The sequence below is a fragment of the Miniopterus natalensis genome, chromosome 15 (genome assembly GCF_054644295.1).
Source record: "Miniopterus natalensis isolate mMinNat1 chromosome 15, mMinNat1.hap1, whole genome shotgun sequence".
NCBI lineage: Eukaryota > Metazoa > Chordata > Mammalia > Chiroptera > Miniopteridae > Miniopterus > Miniopterus natalensis.
Window position 1 is genome coordinate 2,198,110 of NC_142095.1, and position 12,571 is coordinate 2,210,680.

A 12,571-nucleotide genomic window follows, 5' to 3' on the forward strand; every position below is an offset into this window, starting at 1 on the left:
CAAGTCCCTTTTAATGACCTGTGTCCGGCCCCTCCCGTCCCCTCCACACCAGCTTCCTTCCTCCCAGGACTGACTCGGTTCCTCTCGCCATTTATCTGGGTCAGCCTGGGTTCCCGGGCAGCGAGGCGGTCATTCCTCCCACCCTCTCGCAGGGGGAGAGGTGATGGCACCGGGGGCTGGTGGGGCACTGCCCAGGGGAAGCGCAGGCCAGGGGCTCTCCGGGGGGGCGGGATAGGACTGTGAAGAAGATTGCCGACTCTGCCCCTGCGACATCTTGGTGCCCCAGCTTTGTGTCATAGGCAATTCTGATGAATTTTTTAAAAAACAATTACAAGAGGGCAAAGGAGAGAGCCCCGAGGTCGGCGACACGTGGCCGATTCCAAAGCACAGGCCACAGAAGGCGTGGTGGCCGTGTCTGAGGTCCTGTGGTTTGTAACCCTCTCGACAAGGCGGAGCAGGCCCAGGACGCCGCGGGGGGCGGGGGGACTGAAGAGCCGTGGGTCCCTCCTCGGATCCGCCTGCCCTCACCGAGGGGCCGAGCCCTGACGGTGGCCTGAGTGGCTGGAGCAGCCTGTGCTGACCCCAGTGGAGCATCGGGGCTGCGAGGAGGGACCCTGCACCCGCATGCAGCCCTAGCTACCTCTCAGGAGCTTGTGCTGTAGGAGTGGGAGAGGCCCCCGCTGAGTCCTCTCGGCGTCAACCTCCCTGCGGCCTTGTTTTCCCGGCAGCCAGGAAGGGAAGAGGTAGGTTGTTCCATGGAAAATATTTCACATCAGCCCTTGGGTGCCCCAGAGGTGTTCATGTGCCAGGGCCGTGCACCCAATTAGAGGACCCTGGGTTTGTGAGAGGCGGGCCCTCTGATAAAGTGACGGGATGGGGGTGGGAGCTGGCAGATCACAGGTCAGGTGGCATTTTAGGTGAAAGTACAAGCCCATTGGGTTCCATGAGCTGCTGTACGTATGCCGTTCGTGTCCACCAGAGGTCACTGTTGCTTCGCTTTTTCTAATGGTGCCTTTAAAAAAATAGGGTTCTAACAACAGTGGTCCAGAAAGCAGTGTCCTCGTGTTTTCCACACAACGTGCAAACGTGATTTCGTGGCCCTTTGGAATCTCGTGTCAAGCTCTCGTGTGCCAAGATGGTCTCACCAGTGCAGGCAGGCACCACCCAGTCCGCTGAGGGCCTGAACAGAAAGGAAAAGCAGAGGCCAGCTTTGCGCTCTGCTGAGCTGGGACTCCCATCGTCTCCTGTCCTGGGACATGGGTGCTCCTGGTTCTCAGGCCTTTGGCCTTGGACTGGAACTAACCCATCACTTCCCTGAGCCTCCTGCTAACAGCGAAACACGGCGTTACTAGGGGAAAGGGGACTTGGCCCTTGGTGGGTCTGCCTAGGGCCAGCCGGCAGTGTGTGGGTTTTTAACTCTGCGCAGGAAAAATTTCACAGCACGAGTCCAGGTGACTATAAGGGTGCATTTATTAAAGCTGGGATAGTAAAACAAGAAAGGGCTTAGCATAGGAGAAGCAACAGGAGAGCCTAGGCTGGGCTGCCCTAGCTCTCTGGGAAGTCAGAGAAAAGGGGGCCTTGGGAACAGGTTCAGGGGTTAGCCTGGGACGAGCTGCCACTGCCCACTGCTCCCCTGGTTGCAAGAGATTCATGCCTGTGGGGGAAGAAGAAAGGAAGGGGAATGGGCGGGGCTGGGTCCTTTGTCTTAAGGCTTGGAAGGTCTCGGGAGGGTTTCAGCAGAATATTCATCAGTTTTCCAGGTGTACCCTTTCAGGTCCTGGTCTTCACTGATTGGTCAGCACCAGAGCAGGGGGTCATTAGTCGCTGCAGCTGGTCCTGGTGTTGTCCACCTGGTTTTGCTGCTTTTCTGGGCCTGGAGCTGAAACACAGCTGAGGCCTAGATGTTGTCTCCAGGGAAGTGACCTGCTGTGAATTGCTCTGCCAGTTTGTTCAGCTGTCTGCCTCAGTTTCCTTATTCCACTTGTCCTGGCTTACTGACCTGTCTCATTGGGACTTCTTAGCCCCTGTAATCAGGTGAGGCCAACCCTTCATAACAAACCTCTTTCTGTATATCTTTTCTTAGAAAAGAATCCCCTGGCGTGACTGCTAACCAATTCCTGGATGACCTGAGTCAGTCTCTCCAGGGAGTTGGGAGGGGGTGGCCAGAGGACCCAAGTTTGAGAGCCACATTCTTGGGAGTTTACTGCATTTCAAGGCTTACCTCCAGGGGTGCTTTCATCAAATTCGCAAGTCAGGCTGGTCTAGGCCATCCCAGGACCCTCCCCTGGATCCCCTGGGGCTCAGCAGCTGCCCCCCAACTTTGGACACTCTTGGAAAACGCTGTCCTTGATGGCAGGAAAGCTCCTCAAAATGTTAAAATGTGGGTCCCACTCTGGCAGGGTAGCTCAGCTGGTTAGAGTGTGGTCCCCATACACCAAGGGTGCGGGTTCGATCCCCAGTCAGGGCACATAAAAGAATCAACCAGTGAAGGCATAAATAAGTGGAACAACAAATTGATGTTTCTCATTCTCTCTCTCTCAAACCAATAAGTAAAAAACATTTTTTTAAATGTGGTTCCAGAGCAGTTCCAAATACAAATTTATGGGCCCAGCAGGACTCAGTGAGAGGGAAACTCCGGATTTTGCAGTTGAGGGGCAGGCCGGGGGTCTTCCTCCCACAGGTGGGTCAGGTTCCTGCCTGGCTGTGAAGGGTGGGAGGTAGGCTTGCTGTCCCCCCTCCTGAGCGGGCAGGCACTGAACAGGGGTCTGGTCATTTACTCTCCCCCTAACATGCCCAGCACCTAAACCATATGCTGTTTATGGCAAGAGGCAGGCTTGGTGTTTCACCCTCCGCTGGGCACCGGGGATACAGCGATGAGACTGTGTCTGGAAGATACACTGTTGATTGGCCGGGAGCAGCAGGCAGGGGCTGATGTCAGACAAGGCCGGGCTGCCTGGCGCAGAACCAGTTCCTTAGGAGCTGGGACGCGCCGCCGACTCACCGAGCTCTGGCCCTCCTCCAGCCTCAGGGCCTTTGCACCTGCAGCTCCCCCCCAGGGGGAAAGCCCTCTGCCAGGCAGACCTCCAGGCCTTCACTCAAATTCGCTCCTTCCCAGAGGCCCCTCGCACCGCTGGCGGCCTGCCTGGAGGGTCAGCGCGGGCTCCCCGCGTTAGGGCGCGGCCGCCGCTGTGCTGCCCAGCGCCCCGCAGGAGGCGCGCGGGAAAGGCCTCCGGGGCCAGGGCCGCCGCCCGAACCCTCGCCCGCCCGCCCGCCCACCCGGGGACCCCTTTCCCGTCCACAAGCGGGGGCTCCTGCGGGTCCCACGCCGCTTGCAGACCCAGCGGGCCGGGGGCGCACCGGCTCCGGGCGGGGACCCCGCCCCGCGGCACACGGAGGCGCGCGCAGGCGCCCGGACGCCCCGCCGGCTCCCGGCCCGACGCCCACCCGGAACCAGGGGCGCGCCGTGCGCACGCGCCGCCCAAGCCCCGCCTCCCCGGGGCCGCGCCCGTGGGGGCGGGGCGCGCGGGGGCGGGTCCTGCGGCACCGCCCGGGAAGCTGCGCGAGGCTGGGCGGCCCCGCCGCAGCCGCCGCCTCCTCCGGGTCCCAGCCGGCGGAGCGGAGCCAGCCGAGGGCGCCGAGGGCGCGGGCGGAGCAGGGCGCGGAGCCATGGCGCACCAGACGGGCATCCACGGTGAGGGCGAGGGCGAGGGCGCGCGCGGGGCGCGGGCGGGGCGCGGGGTCTCCCCGGGCTGCGCCCCCTCCCGGCGCCCTCGCCGCCTCTCTGCTCCCAGGCACCCGCCCGGGAAGCTTCCTGTTCTCTTTTGCAGCCGCGGGTCCCCCGGGTGGACACATCTGGGGAGGGGGCTCGCGGTGCATGGTGGGAGTGGGTGTGCAGGTGGGTCCGCAGCTGGGGCGGAAGTTTCTGTGTCGCGTGTGCCCATCTGGGGGTGGAGGGGCCAGTGTCTGCCCATTTATGGGTTTCTGTGCCTTTCTGGGGTGGGTGTATCCGGATGCGCACATCTGGGGAAGTGTGTACGCATGTGCACTTGCGTTGTGTGTACAGCCCCGTGTGTGCCCATCGGGGTGCCCATGCACGAAGGGCTGGTTGAATGGACACAGTGACGTGGGATCGTCTTTAGACATCAGTGTTTCGTGACTGTGCACCGGTCTGTGGGTGTCTGTGTGCACGATCTGGCTGCATCTCAGGGTGCATTTGTCACCGTGGAGGCATGTGCCGGATGTGTCCCTGTGTGGGTTGCATGGGTTTGTGTCTGTTTGAGGAGGGGGCCCTGACCTTTGGCTCCTCCCAGGACTCGCCCACACACCTGCTAGCTAGGCTGTGGAAACCCCGGGACAGAGCCCTAAGAGTGGGATGGGGAGAGTGACCGGTCTGACCTTGACCTCAGATCTCCCCCCTATTTGCCACTCTGATCTTCTGAGTCTGCCCCAGCCAGAGTTCCAGGTCGGGAACACAGAACAGGGTCCAAATATGGGGTTTGGGGGGAGGGTCCTTGCCCTAGAGACTCCAGGCCAGCTCCTCCCAAGTCCAAGTTTCTCTAAACCAGAGCATCACCTCCTTCCCCCAAGGGCCTCAGTTTCTTCCTTGGACAGGCCGAGAGACAAGCAGTGGCCGGGAGCTGGGTGTCTTGACCCTACCTGGGCCTCAGTGTCCTCCTTCGCTGGCCTGGGAAGGCTGCCTGCCCAGAGAGCCTGGTGGTTTGGCCATCTGCCACTCTTCTCACACACCAGGGCCACCATCGACCGGCCTGACCACCTGGATCTCAGCTGGCTTGTGGTTGTGGCCACTTGTTGGCCAGACAGCCGTGAGAGGGTTTCCCTGGCCCCGCCCCACAGGACCAGAGCAGGCCTGAGCCTGGGTCAGGGCCAGGGTCCCCCCAGCTGGGCCAGTCTCTCCCCAGGAGGAGCTTCGTGACTCAGCCCCTCGGAAGGGAACAGTTGCACACTGTGCTTTCCTTCCCTTTTGTCTGGTCATTGCTGCTGCCTCCAACTGGGAGGGGATCGGAAGCGAGGCTTCCTCCTCTGAGCTCCAGACTGACAGGTCCTGTCGTCCAGGCTCTGCCTCTCTCTCATTTCCCAAACGGTGAGGCAGGCCTGCCCAGGGCATCACTGGGACCCCGACTGGCCGCCCCGGCCCTCCACCTGCCTGTGAGCAGCCCACTCTTCGTTTCTGGCCTGGGGAGGTGGGAAGAGAGACTGCCCTGGACACCCAGGTGCCAGCCCTGTCCTGGCCATAGGTGTGAATCTGCTGACCTCAGAGCAGGGCAGGGGAGGGACCTGAAACCTGAGGCTCTCCGGTGGGGGGTGGGCAAGGCAGCGGGGATGGGGGGTGGGGGGCATGAATCTTTGATGATGGAGGCTCAGGTGTCCCAGGCCTGGCCTCTGGATTATTGATGGTGGCTGAGGAGGCATGGGGGGTTGTCTCTTCCCTTTCTGGGGTGTCACTGCCCTGGTAATACTAGAAGGGACGTTGTCGGCCTCTCCTTTGGGAGAGCTTCTTGGTGGCCGTCCCTCCCAAAAGGAGCAACTCAGCACAGCCGGCCCTGCTGTCGTTACAGTGACAAAACTGACATGTTGTTAGTAGAGGCCCTGCTACGGAGCACTTTGTCCCATTCACTCCTCTCCGTGGCCTTCTGCATTTGGGGAGTGTGAGCTTCACATTATAGGTGAGTTTGAGGTTCAGTAAGGTCCGGGGTCACACAGCAGTGAGAGAGAGAGGTGGTGCCCCAGAGGCCAGGGCTTCATCAGGGACCTGCTTGGACTCTGCAGGTGGGTAGTTCTGCCCTGGCCCAGTGGGGCTGTGTCTCCATGCCCTGCTGCTCTGAGCACCAAGGACCTGTGGGCTCAGCTGGGACCTGGCCCATCCAGCGGCCCTGAAGGGTGGTGGTGCACAGCGGAGGTCTCGGGCTCGGGGTCATCCTGCATGAGGGGCACCTGAGGACAGGACCAGGGTTGTTTCCTAAAGGCCCCCCCGCCCCCGAGCCGCGGGCCCTATAAATATTCTCTGACCTCAGCCCTCCAACTGTGTTCCTGCAGAAACCTCCTGACCCCCGGGCAGCCTCAAGGTCATGCTGGCTCGCCCTGTTTTACCCAGAGACCGCGTTGGGCCCATGCCTACTTGGACCTTGGTTTCTCCCTGAAACACAGTGGGTCTGGGACTTCCCATGGTTCCCTAGCTCTGACCATGATCCTCGCCTAGGCACTTGGGTTCGCAGTCATTGGCTGTCACCTTCCAGCTCTGTGGCCCAAGGACAAAACAAGATCTGTTTGGGGGTGTTCCTGAAGGAGCGATTCTTCCCCCATGAAGCCTTCCCGACCGCCTGGGGTTGGGAGCTTGCTGCCCCCTGGCAGGGCTGTGTGTGCACATGGCTGTGTTTCTATGTGTACTTCCTATCTCCTTTGCCTGCAAACCTGTCATTGCCAAGCCCTGTACTTGCTGTTCGGGTGTGTGTTAGCACCCTGGGCACTGTGGCTGGGCGTGTGCATGTCTAAATGTGTGTGTCCGTCTGTTAGACCAGCTGAGTGTGTGCTCAGCTGGGGGGGGGGCTACATTCATACTCCTCTGTCATCTGCACACATTGATGTGTTACGTTCACACATGCCGGGCTGAGAATATACCTGTTTGTTGCCACATGCAACATGTACGGGTGTGTGTGTGTACACACGTGTGTTAATGGGCATAGTGGTCATTGCACATCGGGGGAGCTGTTCGTGTGTTTCTGTCTGTGGCCATGACAGTACTGAGTGTGTCCCAGTCCAGCCCGGGGCTGGGCCTTCCTCCGACTGGCCTGGCCTGTCCCAGATCCCGCCCCGTCTTTGAATGGGCTGTGCCGTCCCTGCGGCCCTGTCACCAGAGCTCCTCCAGCCAGGCAGCCACTCGCCTGCCACCTCTGCTGGCTAAATTTGGGAGCTTATGTTCGTTGGCATCTCGGGTTCCCAGTCACATGGGGGGCCGTATTTAACCCGGCTCCCAGCTCAGCCACCAGACCCCGCAGAGCAGAGCAGGCCCTGAGCGTGTCCCCTCCACCCCACTCGCTCCGCCCGCTCATCGCTACCATGTTCCTCGTTCTTGTAGCTACCGAGGAGCTGAAGGAATTCTTTGCCAAGGCGCGGGATGGCTCCGTACGGCTCATCAAAGTCGTCATTGAGGATGGTGAGTGCCCCCAGTGAGCCGGGACGGAGGCTGGGTGCTGGACCCGGCTGCTTCTCTGGGAGGTGGGGGGATGTTGACCTCCAGTCCCCTCAGGACCTCAGTTTCCCCATCTGGGAATGGAAGGTGCCTTGTAGGAGAGCACTGGAGGTGGCCTGGTTATTAAAAAGAGCAGGGAACTGAAGCTGAGCGGATAGCAGGGAAGGCCTAGTCCTGGGGTCATGCCCAGCCCCCCACACCTCACACAGGCTGTAGAGGGCTGGGCTGGGATGGGTGGGGGGCAAGGAATAAGCTAAGCCAGGCTCTGCCCCATGTGGCCAAAGCTATTCACCTCCATCTGTGGTTGGCAGGACTAGACTGGCTTGGCTGCTGGCCAGGGGGGTCCCCAGGAGAAGCCGGGGCCCTACCCTCGGAAAATGCCCCCACAAGGGGGCAAAGGGACTTGTGTCCAGCTCTCTTTGAGATCGAGATGGGTGAACTCTAGGCTTGGCTGGGCCTTGGCCTGGACCCTGTGGACCTCGGGGCTTATGCAGGGGGAGGGGTGAGAGGTAGGGGGAGGGAGAGGCTTTCCCTGGAGATGAGGGTGTGGACTCTGGGGCATGGACAGGCCCCCCACAGGTCCTTGCAGCCATGCGGTAGTGGGCCCTTCAGGGGGCTCCCCGAATGGGCTTGGTGCCCAGGTGGCTTTTCCTACATTGAATTGGCTCAAAGCCAAGTCTGCCCAGACAGGACGTCCCTGCAGTTGCTGAGTAGGACTCTCTGGGTGGACTCGTACCTGTCTCAGTTCTTCACACTGTTGTTGGGACAGCGGGGAGTGCCCATGAAGGTCCAGGCCCCCCAGCGGGCAGCCACTGCCCATCTCCAGCTGAGTGTGGCCCAGCTCCTGATTTTTCTAGAGAAACCATGAATTTCACTTCTTGTGTAAAACTCCCCAGTTTGAAGATGCAGACAGCAAATTAAACAGCCTTGATAGTGCTCTTGGGGCTGACAGCCTGTGACGGCTGGTTTCGGCCCTGATCCCATCCGAGTGGTGAGAGGACAGGCGAGGAGCCGAGGCCCGCAGAGAGGCGGCTGGGCTGCTGGGCCAGGCATGTTGGGGCCCCTTGCCCCCATCAGGAGGGCCTGGTGCTCCGGTGTCAGGACCCCTGGCCAGGGAGTGACTATCCCCTGACCCCAGTTTTTCCTCCAGCCTGGGCCCCTGTGCACCTGCCAGGGAGGCGGCAGGCCTGCAGCCCAGGCATTGCAAGGTGCCTGCTTCCGATTTGTTACATTTTAGGGAGGGGACTATAGCTGGTGGGCATCCACAGGGTCACTGTTTTTATGGTGTTTGGCAGGTGCCCCCATTTCCCTTTCCCACGCATTTGCCCCCGTGGGTCCCTGTGGCCTGCGGCCTGAGCCCCTCTGTTCTGAGAAGGCTGTGCTGGGGTTTACGGGAGCCCCAGGCTGAGGGAGCAGGGGGGCGGGAGGTGAGCCGGTGGGTGGGTGTCCGTGAGGGGCCCGCGTTGTTGGCGGCTGTTTGCACGCATCTGCGCATCCTCCCGTGGTGGTCTGTGTCGGGTCACCTTTAGGCAGCCTCTGGGCCGTGTGTGTGTGTGTGTGTGTGTGTGTGTGTGTGTGTCGGGAGGTGGTCTGTGTCGGGTCACGTTTAGGCAGCCTCTGGGCCGTGTGTGTGTGTGTGTGTGTGTGTGTGTGTCTCGGGAGGTGGTCTGTGTCGGGTCACCTTTAGGCAGCCTCTGGGCCGTGTGTGTGTGTGTGTGTGTGTGTGTGTGTGTGTGTGTGTGTGTGTGTCGGGAGCGGCCTCTAGGGGCAGTTGTCATCATTCATTCACTCCTCGCTGCTTCAGTCCCACAGCCTTGTCCTTCAGGGACTTGGGGGCTCCAGAGGAAGGTGGGGAGGGGTTGCCTGCAGGTCTGAGGTTCGGTCGGGGTGGGCGTGGGGCATGGCTGCGCCTGGCTCACCCGGCCTCTGCCCCCAGAGCAGCTCACGCTGGGTGCGTCGCGGGAGCCGGGGGGCAGCTGGGACCAGGACTACGACAGGGCTGTGCTGCCGCTCCTGGACGCCCAGCAGCCCTGCTACCTGCTCTACCGCCTGGACTCCAAGAACGCCCAGGGCTTCGAGTGGCTCTTCCTCGCCTGGTCGCCTGACAATTCCCCCGTGAGTTCCAGGGCTCCCGGCCGTCCCAAGATCAGGGAAAGGGGAAGCTGGGTCTGAGTGTGGCAACAAGGCCCAGCCCTGGGGAGTCAGGGGACAGACATCAGGCCCTGCTCCGGGCAGCCTGAGGGGACAAGGCCCTGGGGTCGCCTCCAGCCCTCCCGCCCCATCAGCCGGGCTCTAGGAGTCACAGGTTGGGCTGGGCAAGGGCTCCCCCTGCCGTCCGAGCCACCCCGCCGCCTCCTTCCCTCCCTGCTGCGCCCTCTGGGGGGGGGGGCTCAGTGAGGTAACCGGCCCCACACAGAGGCTCCTGCCTGCTAGAGAGACAGCCTTGCCTGGAGGGGCCTCACGCCTTGTCCCCTGCCATTCAGGTGCGGCTGAAGATGCTGTATGCAGCCACACGGGCCACGGTGAAAAAGGAGTTTGGGGGCGGCCACGTGAAGGATGAGCTCTTCGGGACTGTGAAGGTAGTGCCCCAGGCCAGGGCCCTCCGAGCCGGGATCAGGGGCTCACGGAGGATGGGACGTGGTTCAGGGTCACAGAGCAAGTGGGCATGAGGCTTGGGGCTGAGTGGGGAGGGCTGGGAGAGCCCGGGGGCTGCAGGCTGGGGTGCTCAGTGGGCTGCTGTCAGCCTGCCCCGAGGTCCCCATTTATGCCTCTGCATCCACCGGCCAGGACGACCTGTCCTTTGCTGGGTACCAGAAGCACCTGTCGTCCTGTGCGGCGCCTGCCCCGCTGACCTCGGCCGAGAGAGAGCTGCAGCAGATCCGGATCAATGAGGTGGGTGCACCGGACCATGGGGTGGGAGTGGGCAGAAGTCGGGGGCTTCCAGGTGACGTCAGGCCTGTGCTCCCTGGGTGGGCCGCAGTCTGGTTTGGGCGGGTGAGAGCCTCGCTCACCGTTTACCTGCCCCCAGGTGAAGACAGAGATCAGCGTGGAGAGCAAGCACCAGACGCTGCAGGGCCTTGCCTTCCCCCTGCAGCCAGAGGCCCAGCGGGCGCTGCAGCAGCTCAAGCAGAAGACAGTCAACTACATCCAGCTGGTGGGTGCGCTCCTGCCCGGGCACACGCGGCACACGGCGCCCCTGCCTGCCTGCTCGCACACGCGTGCAAACCTGCACACCCACACCCCCCGGCCTGCCCACTGCGGCTCACCTGCGCACCCATGGGAACACTTGTCTCCCCCACCCCCATCCTTCCCTTTTTCCCTCCACACTGCATACACATACTCACCCCTGGGCTTCACTGCCCCTCAGCTCTGAGCCCCTTCCTGTCCCAGACTTGATGTCTGCAGACCCCTGACCCTCCTGTCTCCAGGCTGTCCCCTCTCAAGCAGAATGGTTCCTCCTTTCCAAGACTCGCCACCCCAGAGGCCTTGGCCCTGAGGGTGGGCTGGCCCGAGGTCAAGGCCCTTCCCACTGTCCTGTCCACAACTCTTAGTGGGACCTCCTCCCGCAGAACTTTCCAAGGGGCTACGTTAGGCAGGTGGCTGCTGGGGAGGGGCATCCTGGCAGTGAGCTCCTGCCAGCCCGCCCACCCACCCGCCTCCGGAACTCTTGTTTGGTGGGTGGGCCTGGCCACTCCCTGGTCCGATGCCCTCACATCCCCCTTTCCCTCGGCAGAAGCTGGACCTGGAGCGGGAGACGATAGAGCTGGTGCACACCGAGCCCACGGACGTGGCCCAGCTGCCCTCGCGGGTGCCTCGGGAGGCCGCCCGCTACCACTTCTTCATCTACAGGCACACCCATGAGGGCGACCCGCTCGAGTCTGTGGGTGAGTGGCCTCAGGGGGGTCCCGCTCTCAGGCAGGGCGGGAGCAGGGCGGGCCTGCAGCAGTGGGCTGCCCCGCTCACCTCCCGCCCTGTCCCCGCAGTGTTCATCTACTCGATGCCGGGGTACAAGTGCAGCATCAAGGAGCGTATGCTCTACTCCAGCTGCAAGAGCCGCCTCCTCGACTCCGTGGAGCAGGACTTCCAGCTGGAGATCGCCAAGAAGGTGGGCGCCCATCCCCCAGTCCCCGTCACCCCACCCTCCTCATGGGGCGTGGGAGCCCCGAGACAGTGGCAGAGCAGGGGTCACTGCTGCCTGTCGGATGGGTGGGGAAACAGGCCTAAGGGGTAACATGCATTGTCCAAGGCTGCCCCACTGGCCAACGGCCTGGACAGGCCCTAGCCCCGGCACCCGCGTCTCCTGTCCCCAGGTCCGGAAGGCAGGGGTGACCGAAGCGTGCGTGGCAATAGGCCCCAGGCTCTGTGTCCCTGGAGGTAGCCTTCGAGGTGGGGGGTGTCTGGGAGGAGACCCCAAGATGGGGTGTGATAGATGAAGGGGGTGCTCCAGGAGTGAGGTGACACTGCCTTGCCCCCCGCAGATCGAGATCGGTGACGGGGCCGAGCTGACGGCTGAGTTCCTCTATGACGAGGTACACCCCAAGCAGCACGCCTTCAAGCAGGCCTTTGCCAAGCCCAAGGGCCCCGGCGGCAAGCGGGGCCACAAGCGCCTCATTCGAGGCCCCGGCGAGAACGGGGAGGACAGCTAGGAGGCGGCGCCGGAGCCGTGCTGGCGTGTGGACTGTAGGGCCGCCCGCCTCCCGCTCCCTGTCACCTCCCTCCTTCCCAGCCTGGGCTCCGGGGCAGGGTCACCTCTGCTGGGGCAGGAGGGCTGGTCATCGGTTGCTCCTGCAGCTTCCAGGGCCACTGGGCTGGCATTTGTGACCCTCCCCCACTGCTCTCCCTGCCTCCCATCCATGTGCCCAGGGTGTCTAGGGACCCTGCTTGCAGTCCCGAGGCCCTGGCATGAACTTGGCCTCCAAGGGAACTGAGACTAAGGGTCCCAGCACAGCCCAGAAGCCTTTGGCCACAAGGGGTAGGGTTACGGCAGGAAGAGATGGTTGAATGCTGTATTTTTTAAAGAATAAAATATTTTTAAATCAACCTTTGAGTCTGGCCCCGAGGGAGCACCTCCGGCTCTGGGCAGTGGGAGGCCCTGTGTGTGTAACTGTGCCCGTGGGTGCCAGGGCACAGCCTCAGTCAGGTCCCATTGTTGCCTGGAGCTCAGCCGGGAGGTGGCCAACCTCTGCTGTGCATGGGGAGCTGCTGTGTTGGTTTCCTGTGGCTGCTCTGAGTTCACAAACTCACTGGCTTGAAACAACATACGTGTTCTCTTACAGCTCCTGCACGTCCCGTCAGGAATGAGCCTCACGGCTAAAACCGGGGCGTCGGCAGGGGCAGGGCTGGTTCCCTCTGGAGGCCTCCGGG

General features: G+C 62.3%; 1 protein-coding gene across 1 annotated transcript; it reads left to right on the forward strand.

The window, feature by feature from the left end:
- The first annotated feature begins 3,634 nt into the window (after nucleotides 1-3,634).
- Nucleotides 3,635-12,247, forward strand: TWF2 (twinfilin actin binding protein 2). Its single transcript, XM_087824548.1, has 9 exons — nucleotides 3,635-3,691; nucleotides 7,094-7,171; nucleotides 9,144-9,322; nucleotides 9,691-9,786; nucleotides 9,995-10,099; nucleotides 10,236-10,361; nucleotides 10,941-11,091; nucleotides 11,191-11,312; nucleotides 11,686-12,247. The coding sequence occupies exons 1-9, from the start codon at nucleotides 3,667-3,669 to the stop codon at nucleotides 11,851-11,853; spliced, it is 1,050 nt and encodes a 349-aa protein (XP_087680674.1). The 5' UTR covers nucleotides 3,635-3,666; the 3' UTR covers nucleotides 11,854-12,247.
- The last annotated feature ends 324 nt before the right edge of the window (nucleotides 12,248-12,571 follow it).

Excerpts from the sequence above, each read along its gene's own strand:
- TWF2 (XM_087824548.1), top strand. The coding sequence starts at position 3,667 with ATGGCGCACCAGACGGGCATCCACG. Across the intron at positions 10,362-10,940 it reads CAGTCAACTACATCCAGCTG|AAGCTGGACCTGGAGCGGGA; the intron begins GTGGGTGCGCTC and ends TTCCCTCGGCAG. Across the intron at positions 11,313-11,685 it reads AGCTGGAGATCGCCAAGAAG|ATCGAGATCGGTGACGGGGC; the intron begins GTGGGCGCCCAT and ends TGCCCCCCGCAG.